General features: G+C 40.3%; 1 protein-coding gene across 1 annotated transcript; it reads right to left on the reverse strand.

The window, feature by feature from the left end:
- Positions 1–221: 221 nt before the first annotated feature.
- Positions 222–25,577, reverse strand: taf1c (TATA-box binding protein associated factor, RNA polymerase I subunit C). Its single transcript, XM_061876897.1, has 15 exons — positions 25,215–25,577; positions 20,712–20,823; positions 17,766–17,815; positions 17,584–17,679; positions 14,335–14,402; positions 14,013–14,260; positions 12,192–12,323; positions 11,990–12,107; positions 11,854–11,925; positions 11,618–11,753; positions 9,711–9,839; positions 6,970–7,156; positions 6,684–6,821; positions 3,348–4,798; positions 222–1,447 (listed from the first exon to the last, which is right to left on the reverse strand). The coding sequence occupies exons 1-15, from the start codon at positions 25,329–25,331 to the stop codon at positions 1,259–1,261; spliced, it is 3,243 nt and encodes a 1,080-aa protein (XP_061732881.1). The 5' UTR covers positions 25,332–25,577; the 3' UTR covers positions 222–1,258.
- Positions 25,578–26,102: the final 525 nt, after the last annotated feature.

Here is a 26,102-nt window from a genome sequence, read left to right on the forward strand (position 1 = left end):
GCTAACACGGATCCAGCCGGTCGTATCGCACCGCATAGAGGTTGTTATTTCATGTCTATAAAAACTTATTTAGAAAGTTGTAAACAGGCTTTTTATGACTCAACTATAAAAATATTTGATTTATAATTGATGACTCCTACCTTGCAGAAATTAATTCATCACTGTCACCAATTAACAGCGGTAAACATGGGATGACTAAAATACATATAGAGGCTAGAAAGTGTCTTCTATTTGATTACTCAATTAATCAAACACATTTATCGACAGATTACTCGAAAACAATCAATATCTACAGCCCTAGTTTTATCGTACATGGCAAACCAATAAGTTAATTAAGTCAATTTACTAAAATAAACTGGCAGCATTATGAATTATTATGGATCATTTACTTACATAGCATGCATGCATACAGTACAGGCTAAAAGTTTGGACACACCTTCTCATTCAATGGGTTTTCTTTATTTTCATGATTATTTACATTGTAGATTTCTACTGAAGGTATCAAAACTATAAACATAATCATGTGGAGTTATGTACTTAACAAAAAAAGGTGAAATACCTTAAAACATGTTTTACATTCTAGTTTCTTCAAAATAGCCACCCTTTGCGCTGATTACTTTTTTGCACACTCTTGGCATTCTCCCGGGGAGCTTCAAGAGGTAGTCACCTGAAATGGTTTTCACTTCACAGGTGTCATAGTTTTGATGCCTTCAGTGACAATCGACAATGTAAATAGTCGTGAACACTTTTCCATCAGTCCATCTTAGATGAGCCCAGGCCCAGCGAAGACGGCGGCGTTTCTGGGTGTTGTTGATAAATGGCTTTCGCTTTGCATAGTAGAGTTTAATTTTAAAAAATGCATTGAAATGAGAAGGTGTGTCCAAACTTTTGGCCTGTACTGTACATACATTCCTGAATGAAATGGAAAAAAAAACTATAGCTTGGTCCTACCAAACTGCAGCAACTCGGTCCTCTTCCACCATGTGATGATCTCAAGCTCAAACATGATTGATTCTTCTACCAGAAGAAATCCACTTGGGTCATATGTTCATTAAAAAAAAAAAAAAAATCCTTGCTGACGGCATATTTAGATCCTTCATTGAATATTTAGAGTCGCATGTCTTGAGGTCAGCAGTCAAAATGAGCATCCATGAAGACTTGGCTGTCCTTTGTCAAACTGGACATGATCCAACTTTTTCTCTTAAAACATTCCCCGAAAATGCCAAGGCTGTACTTTGATCCGTTCTGTGGAAAAACATCAAAATCCCATCTGCGACTTCTTTTTCTTCGGTTGTGACAACTGCGACCCCGGCCGCCGCCGTGAATTCTGTGAGATTGGCATGGACTGGGAACTGTGGAGCTGAGATGAGTAGGTCATAGGTGGACGTGAGTCCTGCTCCTGGCCACTTTCATCTAGGAAGTAGTTGTCGTGCTGAGAGGGACCATCCTGCACACAACCCAAGGAGGATTATAACATGCAGCATATCTAGTGGTCACATTTGTCCAGTTATTTTTTATTGTTATCAGATTTATCTGTATAATGCAAGGCTGGGCAATATGGCAAAAAAAAGATCACAATCAATTTTAGCCAATCAATTAATATCAGTATTTTGTATTGATTTTAACCTGCCAGTTTTGAAGTATTTGACCTAAAAACTAAATAAATGAGAGAGTAGTTGTTGTTTTTTCTAAATAACATACAGAGTAAATCAGGCAAATTAATTAAGGACAACATAGACAAGTGGCTGGGGAGAGGGAAGTCTGGGCTTCCCTGCTTAGGCTGCTGCCCCCGCGACCCGACCTCGGATAAGCGGAAGAAGATGGATGAATGGATGGAACATAGACAATAGTAAAACAGTAAAACTAATATAAAAAAAAAACACTGAATTATTTTACAGTTTTTAGTGTTTGTTTAGTGATACAAGACCAAAAAATAAACATATTGCATGGTTGAGGATAATGAAGAGGTTTTAAAATGAAAACATTACACTTTATGATGCTACATAGGCCATAACCATCATTGCTACTTGCAAATGTGCATCATCTTTAGTAACTATACCGACAGATAAAATGGTACAGTAGTACAATGATTCAGGGACACTAACTTACTGCTCATCATACTTGCCCACCTTGAGACCTCTGAAATCGGGAGATGGGGTGGAGGGTGTTAGGGGCATGGTTGCTTTGAGCTGTCCTGGATGAAATTAAATTATTTTTTTCCAATCATTTTGGAACTTGCAAGCGTATTTCTTCTTCTTACTCGTCGTCGCCATGTCTCTTCTTCGATCTTCTGCTTCGTCTCCTTCTTGTTGTGTGTGCAGCTGTGCACTGAGCTCCAAAAGCCGTAGATGTGTATTGTAGCGTCCCGGAAGAGTTAGAGCTACAAGCGGTTCTGGGTATTTGTCCTGTTGTGTTTATGTTGTGTTACGGTGCGGATGTTCTCCCAAAATGTGTTTTTCATTCTTGTTTGGTGTGGGTTCACAGTGTGGCGCATATTTGTAACAGATTTAAAGTTGTTTATACGGCCACCTTCAGTGTGACCTGTATGGCTGTTGACCAAGTATGCGTTGCATTCACTTGTGTGTGTGTGTGCTTAAAATTAACGTTATCATTAAATCTGTTAAAAGATCATACAACGTGTCAGCATTTCTTGACATCTTCGAGTAAAGACCATTGTTAAACCCGTCCAACACTACATCATGATATGACTGGGCCTGCACGCTGTTTATATGGAGGAAAAGCGGACGCCTGGACAGCATGCAACTGGTAAAGGGTGAACGTTTCAGGTGAGAGATGACACTAAAGGCAGTGCCTTTAAGGCACGCCCCCAATATTGTTGTCCGGGTGGAAATCGGGAGAAATTCGGGAGAATGCTTTCCCCAGGAGATTTTCGGGAGGGGCACTAAAATTCGGGAGTCTCCCGGGAAAATCGGGAGGGTTGGCAAGTATGCTGGTCATTGAGGCGCCAAGTCAGGAAGGAATGTTTGAAAACGGAATTTGCGTTTTTGTGAGCTGTTGTATTCTGTTAGGTCTACAACTTATCTGTGTGGCTGGGTCAAGGAAATTGGTATCAACGCTCTCACGGATAAATAGGCATCGTCTTTGGTCGGGCAAGGTTGCATTTCAAGATTTAACTTAGCATCTACAGCCATGTTTGTTGCATGTGCCGTTTAAAATTTTGCATGTCTTTCTCCATCTTTATCAAAATAAGTGAATTGAGTGGGGCAGAGTCTTAGCATGCTGTAATGAGTGACTATAGTAAAATGGTTTAGTATGGTGTTTGAAGCACAGGAAACCAAGTCAGTAAAAACAATCCCATTTACCATCACTAATGAGCATCATATTACCTGTGATCCAAACAGAGAGGCGAGGTAGTCATCTGCACAGCGTTTTCTCTTCCTCTGACTGGATGGGGTGGACTCAAGTTGGATAGTTTTTGACTGGCTGACGACCTTTGAGTTGGTAAGCGTTGTTGCCGCAGGAATTTCAGATTGCGTGAACTCAGTGTTGAGTGTCTTGGCTTGGAATGTGCTGGACACACACATACCATCTTGAGTATCTTTACCATATCGAGGACTGGTGGTTTGCGTAGGGAATGTGGATCCTGTGAGCATAGTGGTCTGAGCTCTTGGCCCTCCGCTCTCCGCCATGTCCCCCGACTGCGATAACGACTCAACCCTTTCTGTATCCGACCACGCCCCCTGGCTTGCTGCAGAAGACCAGCCCGTGAAGTCTGAGAAACTGTCCATCTCTGACTGGTAGCTGACGGATGAAGTGAAACTTCCGGTGAGGTTGAGTCGTCGTCCAGATGACCTTCTTACATCTCTCTCCCTCCTCCTCTTTCTCCTGAGGGCATCCATCTTCTCGTCCTTGTTCAGGCCCAACCGATCATGCCACCAGGCTCGCCATAGTTCCTCGCCCTGCCAGGAGGCTGTCAGACGTTGACTGAGTGGATCCATCCAGGATGATGTGTCCACCTGGTCTGGAATTGGCACTATATCCGCAGAGTCAGCACTTCTCACTAACAGTGAATGGTTTGACATGCAATCTCTCATTTGGTTTCTCATGCTCTTGACATTCTCCTCTTCTGATAACCCTTTCATTTTGTCACGAGACAGAGAGAGGAGGCCACCTGAGTTCAATGTGAGATGATGCAGGCGTGGCTTCTTTTTGTGGCTAATGTGCCTCAGTTTTACGAGCCAGTGTTTCCACACGGAGACAGCAGACTCACTAAGCTTTACTGCAGTCTTCTGTGTAGGTGAAAAAGTAGAAGCCAAGGTACTGGTTGTCTCATGACTCCCGTCTGGCTGCTGTGGATCATCAGCTTTATTGTTTGTCTCCTTCCCATCCTCACCATCTGTATCTAGTCCATGATCATGCACTGGGTCATCATTGACGAGCACCTGGAGGTTCAACTTCTTTAGGTTTGGTCCTTTCCCTCGTGTCTGATACTCCTCTGAACCAGTTTCAGAAGAAGCATCGTCTTGTAAATTCCACTGTGGTGTTTCGTCAATGAATGTATGAAGAGGAGCACCCTGAGTTGGCCCCATCATGTCCTCATCACTGGGTGTGTCATGCACAAACAACTGAGAGTCAGTCTGTGCCAAACATTGAGGTAAGATTTTGGGAGTTTGTTGAGGCTGGGGTTCATCTTCCTTAGCTGAGGGTGAAGAGGTCTCTGACCCCTCAGGTTCAAGGGTCTGGTAGAAGATATCACCTGCCACCGTCAGCTGAAGCACACAGAAGCAATCCTTACTACGTCCACCGACGCAGTTACTCTTCTGGATGCATGTCAGACCTAAAAACAAATGTGAAATTAGAAAATCAGCACAGGAAATGTATCTACGGTGCTGCTCGTCAAATCCTGGAACTAGGGCTGGGCGATATATCAATTTATCGTGATATTCAAGTATATGTTCTCACACAGTTGTTTTTAGCTGCAGGCATTACACTGCAGGCTCTTCTCACTGTTTACTGTCTCTCCTTCTCACAGACAAGCTGACTTTCTTACATACATTCACATACTGTCGCGTCATACGCCCTCACATGAGAGGTAGTGTCAGGAGAAGTAGCACCCAATGCTAATTTGTAGCATAATTTGAAAAGTCCCCCGTTAGAGAATGAAGAGTGCTTGAAACTGCATGTCAACATCTCCGTTCGGTGCAATACCCACAAAATGCCAAAGCATCCATTTCCAGATCGTATGAAAAAAATAGTCAACAACAGATTTTAATAACATCCGTAGTAACCTACCACATAGCAAAGGACATATACTATTTGATTTCCTGTTATGCAGCTCATTTTTATTTGACACTTATTGAAATATCTTGTGTGACATCATGCACAAAAGTTTACCTTATTTGTTTTAAGCTATTGTAGTTGCGTTCTGTACAAAAAGTGCACTTTAGTGTTGTTGTGATATGTCATCCTAGTCACTGCCGTTGTGTCCTTGGGCAAGACACTTTACCCACCTGCTTCCAGTACCACCCACACTGGTTTGAACGTAACTTAGATATTGGGTTTCACTATGTAAAGCGCTTTGAGTCACTAGAGAAAAAGCGCTATATAAATATAATTCACTTCACTTCACTTCATCTTAGTACATCATGCACAAAAGTGCACTAATAGCTTGTTTTATAATGTCTCTGACAATCTTGCACTTTCTGTTTTGAAATGAATGTTTGTGCCACTGATTAATAACTGTTTAATAAATACAGTTTTGGTAAAGTGACTTAATCGTGGTTTCCATCTCTGCATGAAAGTTTAAAATTAGCATATATTAATGCAGTATGAAGAAGAATGTTTAAATGTAGACACATAGAATCATCATACTGCTGTGATTATATGCATCAAGTGTTCATTCAAGGCAAAGGCAAAATATCGAGATATATATTGTGTATTGTGATATGGCTTAAAAATATTGAGATATCAATAAAAGACCATATCGCCCAGCCCTAAGGGGAACTGAACTTTTTTTGGGAATTTTGCCTATCATTCACAATCAAGACAGACATGATGGATTTAATTTTTACTTTATGCATTCTAACTATTAAATACATTTATTCAAAAGTCCACTTACAGAGGAGCCCAAGAGAGCCGCTCTAATCGGCCTATAAATCACCTAAAAAAAACATCTAAACAACTCCATTAAGGTTTTATATACACACTGTAAATATGTAATTTAGTAATGGTCGCATTCATAACAATTATGTTTTACGCATTTTGATCATTTTAGGCCAAGCGTCTTTTTGTGTCGTTCTCGCCAGTTCTGTGTCTGTATTGGATGTCAATGAGTACGAATTTGTCGGAATACCTACTCAGACGTCTTCTGTCCAGGTGAGAGGCATGATTTCTGATTTACAATAAACTTCCAAAGAGCAGGGAAGCAAGGAAACAGCAGACCACTCGATGACGTAAACATAGGGACACACAGTCGCCGCTATAAATAATTTGTCTGCATTAGCGTTTATACTAACAATATCACTAATACTTGCTTAATATTCAAATCACAAAATGTAAATGGAGTATTGTTGGCAGTTTTTGGATGTTTTTTTATTGGGTTTATGGGCCTAATAAAGGACCTCCAATTGGGTCCGCTGTAAGCGGACTTGCATTTAGCGTTTACATGTGTTAAAGAGAGCTTATTTCCAAACAACAAAATATTTAATGCCTGTGGTCCATACCTGCAGCAGGTGAAGACAGCCTGTTACTAGTCATGTCCATGCGGTGCGGGATCTGGATTGGAAGGTGTTTGAGGCTATCACAAGGCCTTAGTAGAGCTTGAGGAGGGCCAACACTTACGCATGGATCTGCTCTTCCTCCTGCAAATGTAATAAAAGGCACACAGATTATTGAGCAGGAAAATTCGTACCTAATAAATAACCTTTGAAAGCTCCAACTAAATTATATGCCAATAAGTTAAAGATACAAATAATATAATAGTCTACTAACTTCATATTGTAAACAAACCTGAGTACTGTAGCATTGTGATTTCCTGAGAACTCTGGGAACACAGAAGGACCTTTGTGGTTCCGGTTGGACCAGATGAGGATACACCAGGAAGGATATGACAAAACATGGGTGGAAACTCCATCATGTGATCCATCTTTAGCATGGGCAGGCTAGGGAACCGCTCATCCATGATATAGGCTGAGTACTAGAAGAAAAAAGGGGTAATGGGGCTTTTACAAACGTATGCACAAACATAGCTTCCCTGCATTGCAGAGTGCTACCTCACTGGGTCGGGTGGGACTGGGGCATTTTGTTTCCTTAAAGCTCGGAAAAAAGTTAACTAAACACGTAATGTAACAGGTAAAGTATGTAACTTACAGTTGTTATGTCAGGGAGAGGTAATTATAGGGCCATCTTTGACTACAGATTTTCATTGTCGAATCTGATTTGTCATATTTGGCTTATAAAAGCCAAAATATTTTTTTGTATGCTATCATGTATGCTAATGAGGATAACCAAAAATAAACAGCAGTTTGAAAAATAAAAAAAATAAAACATACATACACACGCACGCATTCACACGGGCACGCAAACACAGATAACACAAAATAACACAATTAAATTATCAAAAAAACAAAAACACAAGAATTTAAAATGATCAGTTATTAGCCTGATTAAAAAAGTGTGTGATTAGCCTTTTTTTTTTTTTTTTTATAAATGTCAACTCTCTCTAGTCCTGAGGCTCTCTGGCAGGCTGTGTTCCACAAGTGGGGGCCATAGTGGCTAAATGGTGCCTATTCCGTTTTCCCCATGGAAAGGGTTGACGGTGTGTATGGGAATTACTCAGCTCACAATTTTCCACCTTTTTATTTGAGTCTTGGCATTCAGGGGTACAAGTGCAGTAGATGCAGTAGTGAAGTAACATTGAACAGTAGATGATGAGTGGGTGAACAGCTTTTTGGACCTAATTGGTCCAAAAAACATTTTTTGCAAATCAATAATGATAATAATGTGCCGTTGTCTAGTGCCTGTGCTGTGTAGAGCTTGGCAGGGTAATCTTGTAATACTCCATATCAGTAGGTGGCAGCAGGGAGTTCATTGCTTTTGTAGGAGTCGGAACGCGTCGAGGAAGGTTTGTCGTGACCCCAATATGCAGAGCACAGTGGGAGACAGCGTGCAGGTAAAAAGGTATGTAACGCTTAAACAAAAAATTAACAAAAGGCAAGTCCCGCTAGGAAAAAGCACTAAAGCATAGGGATGGCTATTTAAAACAAAAGTAAAACTGAATTGGCTACAAAGTCAACAAAAACTGAATGCTGGATGACAGCAAAAACTTACGGCGTGTGGAGCAAAAACAACACCCACAAAGTACATCCGTACATGACATAACAATCAACAATGTCCCCACAAAGAAAGATAGCGTACGCACAACTTAAATAGTCTTGATTGCGGAAACAAAGCAGGTGCGTGCAATAACGCTCAAAGGAAGGCGTGAAGCTTCTACAGGAGAACAAAACAGGAAGGGTCATGGAAATAACAGCGCAAGACAGGAACTAAAGCACTACACACAGGAAACAACAACAAACTCAAAATAAGGCAAGACAACCTGGTGGAGTTTCATTTTTTAACCTTTTCTGCCGGTGGTGTGCCTGCGTATTTTTTTTATGAAAAAAATGTGCCTTGGCTCAAAAAAGGTTGAAAAACACTGTCATAGCAGATGTTTGATATCAAACTAATGATACATCGGATATCCTAATGATACTTTGAAGTCCATGTGACTTCAGATGAAAGATTTAAAATGTTCATCCTTTTGGCTTTGACATGTCAATTATCCATGCATCTATCCACATGCTACCACTTGTCCCTCTCAGGGTCGCAGGGGGACTGGAGCCTATTTCAGGTGCACTCGGGCAGAAGGCAGGGTACACCCTAGTAGCCCTGGGGGTACTTGAAGTTATGCCAAGGGGTACGTGAGATTTTTTTAAATATTCTAAAAATAGCAACAATTCAGAAATCCTTTATAAATATATTTATTAAATAATACTTCAACAAAATATGAACGTAAGTTCATAAACTGTGAAAAAGAAATGCAACAATGCAATAATTCAGTGTTGACAGCTAGATTTTTTGTGGACATGTTCCACAAATATTGATGTTAAAGGTTTCTTTTTTTGTGAAGAAATGTTTAGAATTAAGTTCATGAATCCAGATGGATCTCTATTACAATCCCCAAAGAGGGCACTTTAAGTTGATGATTACTTCTTTGTGTAGAAATCTTTATTTATAATGGAATCACTTGTTTATTTTTCAACAAGTTTTTTGTTATTTTTTTAATCTTTTTTTCCAAATAGTTCAAGAAAAAACACTACAAATGAGCAATATTTTGCACTGTTGTAAAATTTAATAAATCAGAAACTGATGACATAGTACCATATTTTACTTCTTTATCTCTTTTTTTCAACCAAAAATGCTTTGCTCTGATTAGGGGGTACTTGGATAAAAAAAAATGTTCACAGGGGGTACATCACTGAAAAAAGGTTGAGAACCACTGTCCTATATAATGGACGCCCCTGTCTATATGTGTGTGTCTAACACATATAGACAAACAACCATTCTCCCTCACATTCTCACATTAGGGCCAGTTTAGTGTTGCCAAATGCATCATAAATACTATGAACTGAAAAAAAGAGATTAATTTGTCATTAGGGAACTCTGAAATCCTGGAAACTTTTTGGATCTGCTAAAATTGCCTGATGTACCTGCGTTGTGAAGAGATGGTGAAAGGAGTGGGTGTCTCCCAGGTATTTACTTAAGATGAGCCTCTCCCCACTGCGACATTCTGTGGTTTTGCCGATGCGAAAAAGAGTGTGATTGGAAGCCGGGCTCACCTGTGGGGACAGAACAACAGTAATGAGAGTAACAATACATTTTCTTTAAGATACATTTAAGGATGGCTGAAGCCGTGGAATAAACCAGAACCCTCAGGTCTCGAGTCTGACTCATTAAGATGTTATTTACCCATTGCAAGCAATTACTAATTACTAAGTGGCCTAGTGGTTAGAGTGTCCGCCCTGAAATCAAACCCTGGCCGAGTCATACCAAAGACTACACAAATGGGACCCATTACCTCCATGCTTGGCACTCAGCATCAAGGGTTGGAATTGGGGATTAAATCACCAAAAATGATTCCCGGGCGCGGCCACCGCTGATGCTCACTGCTCTGCTCACCTCAAAGAGGATGAGGGTGATGGGTCAAATGCAGGGGATAATCTCACCACACCTAGTGTGTGTGTGTGTGTGTGTGTGTGACAATCATTGTTACTTTAACTTTGAAGTATAGACCAGGGGTCACCGCACCAGGTGGCCCGTAAGGACCAGATGAGTAGCCCGCTGGCCTGTTCTAAAAATAGCTCAAATAGCAGCACTTACCATTGAGCTTCCTCTATTTTTTACATTTTATTTATTTACTAGAGAGCTGGTCTCGCGTTGCTCGACATTTTTAATTCTAAGAGAGACAAATTCAAATAGAATTTGAAAATCCAAGAAAATATTTTAAAGACTTGGTCTTCACTTGTTTAAATAAATTCATTACTTTTTTTACTTTGCTTCTTATAACTTTCAGAAAGACAATTTTAGAGAAAAAATACAACCTTAAAAATGATTTTAGGATTTTTAAACACATATACCTTTTAAATTCCTTCCTCTTCTTTCCTGACAATTTAAAATGTAAAGCCCACCATGCTGCACCAAACTTTTGGTGCCTTGTTGACACAGAAAAGTACAGTGGTGTATGCACAGCAGCTATGAAGGTTGCAAGCCTGTTTGGTTCAACTTATCTTTGTGAATCAGCCTTTTCTGACATGAACTTCATTAAGAACAAACACAGAACACGCCTCACTGATGCACATCTGCAAGACTCACTCAGAGTTGCAGTGTCAAGTTACACACCAGAGTACAACACACTAGTTAACAGCATGCAATGCAAGGCTTCCAACTAACTGACAAAGCAACAGATAACAGATTTGGTGTCCAGTTCAAAGTGTGACATGATTTTTTTAAAAATTTGAGAGTTTACTTTTGTATTTTACATGAGTTATTATTTGTACAAACATGGTGCAAATTAATTCATGATTTGTTAAAAAATGTTAGTGGCTAGCTAGTCAAAATGGGATATTGTGATTTCACTAGACTGTCTTAGAAGTGATCATTTGAAAATGTTCAATTTGAAAAATGTACACTTACAGAAAATATAAAAACAAAGTGTTGCATATTGATATTTATCTGTTTCTATATATATTTATTGTGAGAAATCATTAAGATGATCAGTGTTTCCACAAAGATAAATATCATTAGTTATTAATAATAACAGAGTTAAAGGTAAATTGAGCAAATTGGCTATTTCTGGCAATTTATTTAAGTGTGTATCAAACTGGTAGCCCTTCGCATTAATCAGTACCCAAGAAGTAGCTCTTTGTTTCAAAAAGGTTCAAGACCCCTGGTATAGACAGTATAGCAGAAAAAAATATTCCAATTATCTTTCTCACGCTTGCAATAAAACATTCATAAAAATGTAAGTATCAGTAAACTGAAGTTTGAGTACCTTGAAGGTAGAAAAGCGCGATACAAGCGTAACCCTTAATATTTTATATTATTAATTTGGTCTCACCCTAATATCGCAGAGTTCAGCACCAGTTCTGTCAGCGTACAACATGACTCGAGGGTGAGCAGAGAACTCACACCATCGCCATGACGATTTGGCATTGAAGTAAAGGTTGCTGTCATCTTCACGAACTTTCTGGATCCTGACGGAGCGGAGAAACATTTTTTTTCAATAAGATAAAATAAAAAATAACGCAACTTTTTTTCTTGATGTAGAAGGACTAACTGTAAACGTTTCCTCACCCTTTCCCAACAGTCCACAAACTTGCTGCTCCACTTTCACTCGCTACCAGAACTTCACCTAAAACGTGAGGACTGATGACAGAGGAAACATTTATTTTTCTTAGAGCCGAAAGTGTTTCTGGCGTCACGATCTTACCTGACACTGACACAGGTAGCAACATCTCTGCTCTTAATAACTTGCAGCAAACGCGGTTTTTCTTGCTCGTTGCATTTCCAAACTCCATACAGGTGATCAGACCTCACCGCCACACAACCTGCAGACCGAGACGAATCCAAGCAATTATAAAGCCACACCGTGTGTCCTGATGACATTTTGGGTAATCATTTCTATTACTTACAATCGTTGCACAAAGATGCGGAGCTGATCTGTCTGATTGGTCCTTTCAGTTGGAAGCTGAATGGTTTGCTAATGCTGGAGTTCATAGAGACACGTTCATTTCCGTGCTGCTCCAGGGCCACCATGTGGAAGTCTGATATACTGCATTAAGGATCATCTAAGATGCAATCAACAGACATTTTTGCTTTAGTTTTCATTGGTTTACAACTGTACTAACGACTACTGAAGCACCACTAAACTACAAAACCAGTGAAGTTGGCACCTTGTGTAAATCGTAAATAAAAAAAGAATACAATGATTTGCAAATCCTTTTCAACCTACATTCAATTGAATAGACTGCAAAGACAAGATACTTAACGTTCGAACTGGAAAACTATTTTTTGCAAATATTAGCTCATTTGGAAATTGATGCCTGCAACAAGTTTAAAAAAAGCTTGCATAAGTGGCAAAAAAGACTGAGAAAGTTGAGGAATGCTCATCAAACACTTATTTAGAACATCCCACAGGTGAACAGGCTGATTGGGAACCGGTGGGTGTCATGATTGGGTATAAAAGCAGCTTACATTAAATGCTCAGTAATTCACAAACAAGGATGGGGCGAGGGTCACCACTTTGTGAACAAATGCGTAAGCAAATTGTCCCAACAGCTTAAGAACAACATTTCTTAACCAGCTATTGCAAGGAATTTAGGGATTTCCCCATCTACGGTACGTAATACCATCAAAAGGTTCAGAGAATCTGGAGAAATCACTGCATGTAAGCGGCTAAGCTTGTGACCTTCGATCCCTCAGGCGAAACTGCATCAAAAAGCGACATCAGTGCGTAAAGTATATCACCACATGGGCTCAGGAACACTTCAGAAAACCACTGTCAGTAACTACAGTCGGTTGCTACATCTGTAAGTGCAAGTTAAAACTCTACAATACAAAGCGAAAGCCATTTATCAACAACACCCAGAAACGCCACCGGATTTGCTGGGCCCGAGCTCATCTAAGATTAACTGATGCAACGTGGAAAAGTGTTCTGTGGTCTGAATCGTTCACATTTCAAATTGTTTTTGGAAACTCTGGACGCTGTGTTCTCCGGAACAAAGAGGAAAAGAACCATCCGGGTTGACAAAGGCGCCAAGTTCAAAAAGCCAGAATCTGTGATGGTATGGGGGTGCATTAGTGCCCAAGGCTTGGGTAACTTACACATCTGTGAAGGCACCATTAATGCTGAAAGGTACATACAGGTTTTGGAGAAACATATGTTGCCATACAAGCAACATTATAATGGACGCCCCTGCTTATTTCAGCCAGACAATGCAAAGCCACGTGTTGCAACAGTGTGGCTATGTAGTAAAAAGAGTGTGGGTACTAGACTGGACGGTCTGTAGTCCAGACCTGTCTCCCATTGAAAATTTGTGGCGCAGTATGAAGCGTCAAATATGACAACAACTTAAGCTATACATCAAGCAAGAACAGGAAATAAGTCCACCAGAAAAGCTTAAAAAATTGGTCTCCACAGTTCCCAAACATTTACTGAGTGTTGTTAAAAGGAAAGGCCATGTAACACAGTGGTAAAAACGCCATCGTCCCAACTTTTTTGCAATGTGTTGCTGCTATTAAATTCTAAGTTTATGATTATTTGTTAAAAAAAAAAAAAAAAAAAAAGTTTCTCATTTCAAACATTAAATATCTTTTCTTTGCAGTCTATTCAATTGAACATAAGTTGAAAATGATTTGCAAATCATTGTACTATGTTTTTATTTGCCTATTACACAATGTGCCAATTTCACTGGTTTTGGATTTTGTATAACATAATATTAAAGGTAGGATACTGAGGCGGTCTAGTCCTTGGTTTCCAGGGTAGATGAGGCAGCCCCGCTGAGAGTTTCCGCTCTCAGAAAAGAGAATAAAGTCAAGAGCGCCCCCTGTGGCTTCTTCAGAAAAAAGCAGACTGTCCCTCTGCTTGGTCAGCTCCTCGAACAACAGAGAGCCCAGCAGCTCTGATGGCACATTCGGCAAGACGTCTGACAGCAGGGCACTGTACGCCTGCGCTGCTGTGGAGGAGTACGTCTGGTGGCATCTGAAAGAGTGACGTCATTAACCCGTCAGATGTTTGTTTTTATTCCAAAACACTCTGTGCATGCAGGCACTCACATTGGAAAATCCAGCATCTCGATGAAGCGCTTTATCTTCCTTGTGCTTACGGCATGTCTTGGTTGACACTGCACATAAACAATACAACTTAGTGTAAATTCTTAGCCTCCAGCACACATTTGGTTTAGCCTCCTGTAATATATTCTGTGGAGTCATGTACAGCAGGGGTCCATCCATCCATCCATTTTCTACCGCTTATTCCCTTTCGGGGTCGCGGGGGGCGCTGGCGCCTATCTCAGCTACAATCGGGCGGAAGGCGGGGTACACCCTGGACAAGTCGCCACCTCATCACAGGGCCAACACAAATAGACAGACAACATTCACACTCACATTCACACACTAGGGCCAATTTTAGTGTTGCCAATCAACTTATCCCCAGGTGCATGTCTTTGGAAGTGGGAGGAAGCCGGAGTACCCGGAGGGAACCCACGCATTCACGGGGAGAACATGCAAACTCCACACAGAAAGATCCCGAGCCTGGATTTGAACCCAGGACTGCAGGACCTTCGTATTGTGAGGCAGACGCACTAACCCCTCTGCCACCGTGAAGCCCAGCAGCAGGGGTCTCAGACTCAATTTAGCTGGGGGCCACTGCATGCAGAGTTTGGGTGAGGCAGGCCCGCATAAAAGATTTCTTAAAAAAAAATGTTGCATACTCCTCAGCATGTCTAGTTGTATAATGACGTTTCAAATTGTATCCCTCGTGCACCGCAACTTTCTCTGTGCAGATAAGACACGTCGGGGTGCCCCTCTGCTCAACAAAGAAATATTGCATCTCCCAATTTTCCTGGAATTGTCTTTGCTCATCACTAACCTTTCTCTTCACTGCAGGCTTTGAAAAAGACATGTTTGGGGTTGTGGAATATATTTTTTATTTAGCCGACGCACGGACAATAATGTTATTCCCGCAATGGGTGCCATTCCGCTTTTCCACGGCGGTTGGCAGATGACAGCCGGGAAAGTAACGAGATAGCGAGCGCAAAAAAGTGACGGCTCCCGTAGTGTTATCCGGCGTCATATAGAAATATATGTCGTGTTCATTGTGTGAGGCAATGCAAATTAAACAATAAAAAAAACAAATACTGGTTTGAATTGGTCCAGGTTATCGGGGACTCTTATTACTGACGGACAGGTGTCGAGATGTGACTACAGCCAAGCAAGTAAGAAAACCCTCGTCTCCACGGCAACGTTTTTGTCGCTTTCACTCATTTGCCGCTTTTCCACTAACGCAGGGGTAGGCAACCCAGAATGTTGAAAGAGCAATTTTGGAACAAAATAACAACGCAGTCAAGCGGCATTCATATAAAACTTGCGAGCCGTGTCGCGGCAAATTTTTTCCCCCCTACAAAAACCTTCCCCCCAGAAGAAATTTGGCGTGACAGCCCCTCTAATGCCTGAAGGACCCCAATGAGGGCGTGACAAAACCAAGTTATATCTAAGGGTTACAGCTGCAAAATTAGCGAAGCAAAAATTACTTGAAAGGTTAGCATGCTGGAATGCTAATATTTTTTCCTCACCGTTAAGGGTTACAGCTGCAAGATTAGCAAAGCAAAAATAGCTTGAAAGGTTACCATGCTGGAATGCTAATATTTTTTCCTCACCGTTAATTTTCACCAATGAGAATTAGCCAATTATAATTCTTTTAAAACAGGCAGCTGTGTGGGCTGCTTTAAGGTCCTTTCACCCTCATTGGGGTCCTTCAAGCATTAGAGGGGCTGTCACGGCAAATTTCTTCCGGGGGGAAGGTTTTTGTAGGGGGGAAGAAATTTGGCGTGACAACCGCACTAACATTAAACTTTCATATTAAAGCGGGGGGCGCAAAATAACCTTTCTCGCAGGCCGCAATTGGCCCACGGGCCGCATATCTGAGACCCCTGATGTACTGTCCACATAACATGACACAGTGCAAGTAAATTGACATAATCAAAATGTTCACTTTGGCCCTAGTCACCATTAATTTATGGCTTAAAGAAGTGTGTCGTCTATCTGTGTCGTCATATTGTAACATTCCAAGGAATGATGGCTCAAGCAAATTTCCATTTCATCTTATTCACAAAATGTAGCGCGCTCCTACAGCAAGCACAATCTATGTGTCTTGCTATAGTTTCGCGCGACCAGTCTTCCTCTCAGGGAATAAAACACACTGGTCTTGTATTGGCCAAGTTCTTTTGGATTACATATATGTTGAGTAAGAAGGACCACCGAAACAGAATAGTACTTGGCCAAGTTATACTTAAGCTTTAGGAGACCAGCCCTTACAACGCGACAATAGCATCAGCAAGAAGACGTCTAAATCCAAACAAAAAGAGTCAGCTTATGTAGCGCGGAAACAGCCCCGCTTTCTGACAGTCGCTTCAGGATGCGCCGTTTTGTGCCCGGTCTTATTTACGTGGCTCACCTTCGGCAGCGTCTTCTCCCCGTCATTTTTGTTGTAGCGGTGTAGCGTGCAAGGACGGGCGTGGAAGAAGTGTCAAAAGATGGAGCTAACTGTTTTAATGACATCCAGACTTCACTTGAATTAATTACGGAGCATCTCCTTTCCATCCGACCGGAACTCTAATAACTAAAGTTGCTTTTACATAATATTGCGAAAAAAAACACCAGATAATATGTCTTACCTTATACACACACCAAAATACTCCTAGTATGTTTAATGAGCCGACAATCCATCAAGCGGTGTGGCTTCATAGCTAACCAAAGTCGTAGTAAAACATGTTAAAAGATTTTTGAGCGCTGTGTGTAATGTTCTATATTTTCAATGGACCACATAAAATGTTGGTGTTCTTTACTTGAGTCATATTGCCATCATAGTGCAGTATACACCTATCTCTTATGTTTGACTGCCATCTTCCGGTAACGCATATTCTCACACCATGTACCAAATAAAATTGGTTCAAGGTTGGTGAACAAAACCAGAATTATTATTATTATATCTATATGTGTTTGATGTTGCACGATTACACCAAGAAAAATTCCTAGTTTGTGAACCCGTTCTCAAACAATGGCAATAAAACTATTGTGATTCTAATCTGATTTTGTACATTAGGCGCACCGGGTTATAAGTCGCACTGTCGAGTTTTGAGGAAAAAAAGGATTTTAAGTGCGCCTTATAGTCCGGAAAATACCCCAATCATAATCCATCGGAGAATATATTATTTTTTCCAGCCTGTATTAAACTTGAACAAAACTGCAATTAGTTATTTTCATCTGACAACTGTTAAATCCAACTAACGCAGAGGCAAAACTTACCTTTTTCAATCCCTTCTTGGAATACAAATCGTTCCCCAGAATTTCAGTCATGCACCCAAAAGCGTCTTGGCAATGATCGAAGAAGAAGTTCTGCATCTGCACACACGTCAGGTGGTTGGAGACGATCAAAGAAGAAAAATGTTGGTGCGAAGTAGCGCAGCTGGATCGAAGAATGGACTCACATGCTCCGTGAAGTCCAGGGGATCCGGAGGAGATGAAGACCAGAGGAAGGCTGAAAGTTTAAAACGGAAAATAGAAATTAAACTCTTTGAAAAGTATAATCGAGAGAAAATAATATTATGCATTAAGCACAATGCAGTTATGAATAGGGCTGGGCAATATATAGAAATACTCGATATATCGCGGATTTGTCTCCGTGCGATATAGAAAATGACTATATCGTGATATTCGAGTATACGTTCTCACGCAGTTGCTTTTAGCTGCTGGCATTACACTACAGACTCTTCCCATTTTTTCTTGTCTCTCCTTCTCACAGACAGCAAGCGCGCCTTCTTACATACGTCACATACGTATACGCCCTTGCAGAGCAGAGAGAAAGCAGCATGAGGTAACATTAGCTGTGATGCTAGCGGAGCCATGCGAGTGGTAATACGAGAGAAAGAAGGTGCAAATCTGGTAACAAATGAAGGAAGAATTAATTCCAAAGAAAAACAGCAGGGGGTCCATCATCTGGCGGTGGTTTGGCTTCAAGTGGGAATCTGTCGGACAACTGTAATTTCTCATGTGTGGGGCAAAAGCGTTGCTACAAAAAATAGCATTACTGCTAATATGTAGCATCATTTGAAAAGTCACCTGCTAGAGAATGAAGAGTGCTTACTCCGCATGTCAACATCTCCATTCGGTGCCACACGCCCACAGCATTAAAATGCTGAGGTAACCATTTCCAGATTAACACCGTATGAAAAAAATAGTCAACTACAAAAAAAATAATGTCCAGAGTAACCTACCACGTAGCGAAGGACGAACACTATTTGATTTCCTATTATGCAGCTCATTTTTATTTGACAGTTATTGAAATATCTTGTGTGACATCATGCACAAAAGTGCACTATATTTGTTTTAAACTATTGTAGTGGCGTTCTGTACAAAAAGTGCACTTTAATTTAGTGTTGTTTTGATATGTCATCTTAGTGACATCATGCACAAAAGTGCACTAATAGCTTGTTTTAAAATGTCTCTGACCATCTTGCACTTTCTGTTTTGGAAATGACATGAATGTTTGTGCCACCGCTTAATAACTGTTTAATAAATACAATTTTGGTCAATTGACTGAGTTGTGATTTCCTTCCCTGCATGAAAGTTTAAAATGAGCATATATTAATGCAGTATGAAGAAGAATGTTATAATGTAGACACATAGAATCATCATACTGCTGTGATTATATGCATCAAGTGTTCATTCAAGGCTAAGACAAAATATCAAGATATATAACGTGTATTGCGATATGGCCTAAAAAAAAAAAAAAGACATTAGAAAAAGGCCATATCACCCAGCCTTAGTTATGAATTTAAGAAAAAAACAAAAACCAACATATTAAATCTCATTTGTTTGAATATTAAACCTAACAAAAGCCGATCCCCTCTGACCAACACTGTTAGCAGCTAAATGTGTTTGTTCATACACAGTGTGGAGAGCCTTCCATAAGTTAATAATTATCACCTCCATTGCAGCCAATTAAAGGCCTACTGAAACCCACTACTACAGACCACGCAGTCTGATAGTTTATATATCAATGATGAAATATTAACATTGCAACACATGCCAATACGGCCGGTTTAGTTTATTAAATTGCAATTTTAAATTTCCCGCGAGGTATCCTGAATAATGACGCTTATATTGACGTGTGCTTGTGACGTTATTGGTTGGAGCGGACATGTTCTCCCAGCACCAGTCACGGCTAAAAGTAGTCTGTTTTTATCGCATAATTACACAGTATTTTGGACATCTGTGTTGCTGAATCTTTTGCAATTTTTTCAATTAATAATGGAGACTATAAAGAAGAATGCTGTTGGTGGAAAGCGGTGTATTGCAGCTGTCTTTAGCAACCGAAACACAGCCGATATTTCTTTGTTTGTTGTGAAGCTTTAACACAGAACGACCAAGCGAAAATGTTTCTCTACCACATGTCAACCAGCAAGTTTTTGGATGGGAAAATTGTGATATTAAGTCGGCTCTTACCGAAGACTTTAGCGGATTATGCGACCTCCTCCTGCAGCTGTCAAAAAGGCAGCTGTGATCTTGGCTCCTCCATTGGCTTCTCTCAGAGACACTGGCGGTCACCGCAGCCATCCGACTTTCAGGTATGACTTCATAATCTCACTAAAACACTATTAACACAATAAGCAGATATGGGATTTTCCAGAATTATCCCAGTGAATGTGTCTAATAACATCTGAATCGCTCCCACTGCCGTCGCCTTTTCTTTTTTTTTAGTGCTTCACTCTAACTTTCCTCATCCACAAATCTTTCATCCTCGCTCAAATTAATGGGGAAATCGTTGCTTTCTCGGTCCGACTAGCTCTTGCTGCTGGCGGCTATGATTATAAACAATTTGAGGATGTGAGGAGCCCTACAACCCGTGACGTCACGCGCACCTCGTCTGTTACTTCCGGTAAAGGCTTTTTTATCAGCGACCAAAAGTTGCAAACTTTATCGCCGATGTTCTCTACTAAATCTTTTCAGCAAAAGTATGGCAATATCGCAAAATGATCAAGTATGAAACATAGAATGGACCTGCTATCACCGTTTAGATAAGAAAATCTCATTTCAGTAGGCCTTTAAGACAATTTCTGAGAAGTATTATTACTAGAGAAATAAAAATATAATTTATTGTAGCGTCCAGAAAGACATAAAGTCCGACTAACAACTAAACTCCTAAACACACACTTCCTTTTTCTCTGCTGACACTGTGTGTTCACAGACCATGGAAAAAAACTAACATTACAACATACGAACATCAGCAGGTAGTTAAAGGATAATAACAGATTTTTTTTTTAAATATTTAAGTAACAGTTTGTCTTTTCTGTGGATGGATTCTCTTCTGCTCTTTGTATCGCAGATAGAGACGTAATCACATGAATTCAATGACACCACTTTCAACTGCTTACATTTCTTAGGGTTGAAGAGCGGAACTGGTATTGGCTCTGTGTGACACCATACCTCGCCTCTAACCTGATGTCTGGATGTGAAAGTCCAGTTGCTGGGAGTTGCAGAAGTGCCCTGCAACCCAGAAAGGAAACAAAAGACATTCTTACGAACACAACCAACAAAACAGTAGACAAACTAGACTTTTTGTAGGGCTCTCTCTCCCACTATTTGAGGAGCATTCATCTGTCAATGTATGATGCAATACACATACACAACATATACCGTATTTTCCGGACTAAAAAATCTTTTTTTTCTCCACAAAACTCATTAGTGCTCCTTTTAACCCGGTGTGCTTAATGTTAGGAATAAGTTTTGTTGAGCTTACCCACCCCGAAGCAATTCTATTTGGTACATGGTGTAATAAGTGTGACCAGTAGATGGCAGTCAAACATAAGAGATAAGTGTAGGCTGCACCGTTTGATGTGCTTCAAGATACTAGTACAAACCCTGTTTCAATATGAGTTGGGAAATTGTGTTAAATGTAAATATAAACAGAATACAATGATTTGTAAATCATTTTAAACCCATATTCAGTTGAATATGCTACAAAGACAACATAGTTGATGTTCAAACTGATGAACATTTTTTTTTTGCGAATAATCATTAACTTTAGAATTTGATGCCAGCAACACGTGACAAAAAAGTTGGGAAAGGTGACAATATATACTCATAAAGTTGAGGAATGCTTATCAAACACTTATTTGGAACATCCCACAGGTGTGCAGGCTAATGGGTAACAGCTGGGTGCCATGATTAACTTTAAAAACAGCTTCTCAAAAAATGTTGTCTTTCACAAGAAAGGATGGGGCGAAGTACACCCCTTTGTCCACAACTGCATGAGCAAATAGTCAAACAGTTTAAGAACAACATTTCTCAAAGTGCAATTGCAAGAAATTGACGGATTTCAACATCTACAGTCTATAATATCATAAAAAGGTTCAGAGAATCTGGAGAAATCCCTCCACGTAAGCGGCATGGGCGGAAACCAACATTGAATGACCGTGACCCTCGATCCCTCAGATGGCACTGTATCAAAAAACGACATCATTCTCTAAAGGATATCCCCACATGGGTTCAGGAACACTTCAGAAAACCACTGTCAGTAACTACAGTTGGTCGCTACATTTGTAAGTGTAAGTTAAAGCTCTACTATTCAACGCGAAAGCCATTTATCAACAACATCCCGAAACGCCGCCGGCTTCTCTGCGTCAGACCACAGAACACTTTTCCACTGTGCATCAGTCCATCTTAGATGAGTTCGGGCCCAGCGAAGCCGGCGGAGTTCCTGGGTGTTGTTGATAAATGGCTTTCGCTTTGCATAGTAGAGTCTTAACTTGCACTTACAGATGTAGCGACCAACTGTAGTTACTGACAGTGGCTTTATGAAGTGTTCCTGAGCCCATGTGGTGATATCTTTTACACACTGATGTCGGTTTTTGTTGCAGTACCGATCAAAGGTCCGTAATATCCTCACTTACGTGCAGTGATTTCTCCAGATTCTCTGAACCTTTTGATGATTTTACGGACCGTAGATGGTAAAATCCCTAAATTCCTTGCAATAGCTTGTTGACAAATGTTCTAAAACTGTTCGGCAATTTGCTTACAAATTAGTGACCCTCATCCTTGTTTGTGAATTACTTAGCATTTCTTGGAAGCTGCTTTTATACCCAATCGTGGCACCCACCTGTTCCCAATTAGCCTGCACACCTGTGGGATGTTCCAAATAAGTGTTTGATGAGCCTTCGTCAACTTTATCAGTATTTATTACCACCTTTCCCAACTTCTTTGTCACGTGTTGCTGGCATCAAATTCTAAAGTTAATGATTATTTAAAAAAAAAAAAAAGTTTATCAGTTTGAATATCAAATATGTTGTCTTTGTAGCATATTCAACTGAATACGGGTAGAAAATGATTTGCAAATCATTGTATTCCGTTTTTTTTTCCGCTTCACGGTGGAAGAGGGGTTAGTGCGTCTGCCTCACAATACGAAGTTCCTGCAGTCCTGGGTTCAAATCCAGGCTCGGGATCTTTCTGTGTGGAGTTTGCATGTTCTCCCCGTGAATGCGTGGGTTCCCTCCGGGTACTCCGGCTTCCTCCCACTTCCAAAGACATGCACCTGGGGATAGGTTGATTGGAAACACTAAATTGGCCCTAGTGTGTGAATGTGAGGGTGAATGTTGTCTGTCTATCTGTGTTGGCCCTGCGAAGAGGTGGTGACTTGTCCAGGGTGTACCCCGCCTTGTGCCCGATTGTAGCTGAGATAGGCGCCAGCGCCCCCAAAAAGGGAATAAGCGGTAGAAAATGGATGGATGGATGGATGGATGGATATATTTCGTTTATACTTACATCTAACACATTTTCCCAACTCATATGGAAACGGGGTTTGTACTTTGGCACATGTTGCAGTCATGAAATTCTAAGTTAATCATTATTTGCACAAAAAAAATTAAGTTTATGAGTTTGAACATAAAATATCTGGTCTTTGAAGTGCATTTGTTGAGTAAATGTGATCTCATTGTTATTAATGCTGCTTCTGTGTATCAAGAGAGAGGCTTGCCATTGTTGTTTTGCGCCTCCAACAGGTTATATACGGTAGTGCAGGCTCGCCCGTGTTATCGTCACGTGATCTTTTCCGGTTCAATGCGAGACAGGAAATGACGTGATACTCAAAGAAAGAAGCGCGATGGAGTTGTGTTCTATTTTCCACAGTTACCGATGTTTTGTTTCCCTGGCATTGTACTGAACCATCCTTAAAATAAACCATGATCTTTCATTTATATACACCTGGAGTTTTTGAAGATGAGTGAAGAAAGAAGAAACCCAACAGCATTCCATTGAATATGGGTTGAAAACGATTTGCAAATCATTGTATTCCGTTTATATTTACATCTAACACAATTTCCCAACTCTTATGGAAACGGGGGATGTACATTCTGGGTGTCTCATTCAGTAAAATTCAAATGCCATTCCGTTTTTAAGGCGGTCTGTCATAACGTTTTTAGCATTCAGACATTATTGTGAGGTTTTGTATTAGTGTTCCTAAATATAGATGCACCGGCCCCAGACACATGTTTTCCTCTAAATTTGGCCCCCTTAAGTCAAAATAATTGCCCAGTCCTGCTCTATCACAAAAAAAAAAAATACGATTTGTAGAAATGATTGGAAACTCATGACAGTAATGACATTACGTTCTTTACAAGTGTACGTCAACTTTAGACCACGAATGTACATCAGCAACTGTACATCAGCAACAACAACAAGCTATCCATACACTTAGATAAAACGGAATCCATCCGATTTGGGTCCCATATCAAACTTAAGAAGGTCAGGGACTTCACTATAAAAGTGGGTGACATTGTTATCACCAGGAAGGATGAGATCACCTACCTAGGTTCCATTCTAAAGGCTAATCTTTCCTGTGATAAAATGGCAACCAAGGTGATCAAAAAGGTCAACCAAAGAACGAGATTCCTCTACAGAATCTCCTCTCTGGTCAACAAAAGCACCTTGAGGATTCTAGCGGGAACTTTCATTCAACCCTTCTTCGATTACGCTTGCACTTCCTGGTACCCCAGCACCTCCAAAACCCTCAAATCTAGACTCCAAACATCCCAGAATAAACTAATCCGGTTACTTTTAGACCTCCACCCCAGATCACACCTCAATCCAACCCACTTCTCCAAAGTGGGCTGGCTCAGGGTGGAGGACAGAGTAAAACAACTTGCACTGAGCCTAGTCTATAAAATCCGCTACACCTCCTTGATACCGAAGTACATGTCAAATTACTTCCTTAACGTAAATGACCGCCATAACCACAACACCAGGGGGAGCTCCACAAACCACGTTAAACCCAGATTTCGATCTAACAAAGGTCTTAACTCATTCTCTTTCTATGCCACATCAATGTGGAATGCACTCCCAACAGGTGTAAAAGTAAGTGCATCTCTATATTCCTTCAAAACCGCTCTAAAACAACACCTCCAGGCAACTTCAACACTTTACTAATACCCTCCTCCATTCACATCCCATCTCCCCGGATTATAAACAACTCAAATGTACTTCTAATGTATATACTTGTTCTTATGCTATCTGAACTCACTATGTTCTCTGCTGGCTGTACATATCTTACTAAATAAGACCTACACTGTTTCAATGTCCACATTTCTCTGTTGATGCAATTGTTGATGACTGAAGTTCTGATATCAACCAAAGCTCCTCATCCCACCCCCCGGATTGTAAATAATGTAAATAATTCAACGTACATACTATGATGATTAACTTGTGTGATGACTGTATTATGTTGATAGTATATATTTGTACCATGAATTGATTAACGTGGACCCCGACTTAAAGAAGTTGAAAAACTTATTCGGGTGTTACCATTTAGTGGTCAATTGTACGGAATATGTACTGTACTGTGCAATCTACTAATAAAAGTATCTATCTATCTATCTATAACCAACCTGAAGTCTGACACGATCGTAGCTGCCCCAGTTTCCAGCACAATGTTTCAGCGTCAAGTCTGGTGGTCCACAGTTGTAGAATGAAGAAAAAAGCTGCTGGGGAAACTGGTAATCCATTTTTGTTTTTAAATTAAAAAAATGTCAACACAAAACATATGGAGGCTGTCCCATAGATTATGCATGTTGCTGATAACACTTAAACTATATCCTATAAACAGGTTTTCTTTTCTTCATATTATCGTGACATTTCTTTAACTCGAAATGTAACAGAAATAACAAAAACGTCCAGTTTGTTGCTGTTTTCCAACAAAATTCGTAAAGCATGGTCAACACGTGTACGAGTAAGATGTCAAAGCCTTACTTCTTCTTTTTCTTCTTCTTTAGTTAAGGCGGCGGCACGCAACCCAAGAGTTGCACTACCGCCACCTACTGTATGAGAGTGTGAACCAAAGTTCTGCTAGATCAGTGGTTCTCAACCTTTTTTCCTGTGAATTTTTTTTTAACACAATTACCCCCTAATCAGAGCAAAGCATATTTGGTTGAAAAAGGGAGATAAAGAAGTAAAATACAACACTATGGCATCAGTTTCTGATTTATTAAATTGTATAACAGTGTAAACTGCGATGAGGTGGCGACTTGTCCAGGGTGTACCCTGCCTTCTGCCTGATTGTAGCTGAGATAGGTGCCAGCGCCCCCCGCGACCCCAAAAGGGAATAAGCGGTAGAAAATGGATGGATGGATGGATGGATGGATAACAGTGTAAAATATTGCTCATTTGTAGTGGTCTTTCTTGAACTATTTGGAAAAAAAGATATAAGAATAACTAGAAACTTGTTGAAAAATAAAAAAGTGATTAAATTATAAATAAAGATTTCTACACATAGAAGT

The sequence above is a fragment of the Nerophis ophidion genome, linkage group LG17 (assembly GCF_033978795.1).
Source record: "Nerophis ophidion isolate RoL-2023_Sa linkage group LG17, RoL_Noph_v1.0, whole genome shotgun sequence".
Classification (NCBI taxonomy): domain Eukaryota; kingdom Metazoa; phylum Chordata; class Actinopteri; order Syngnathiformes; family Syngnathidae; genus Nerophis; species Nerophis ophidion.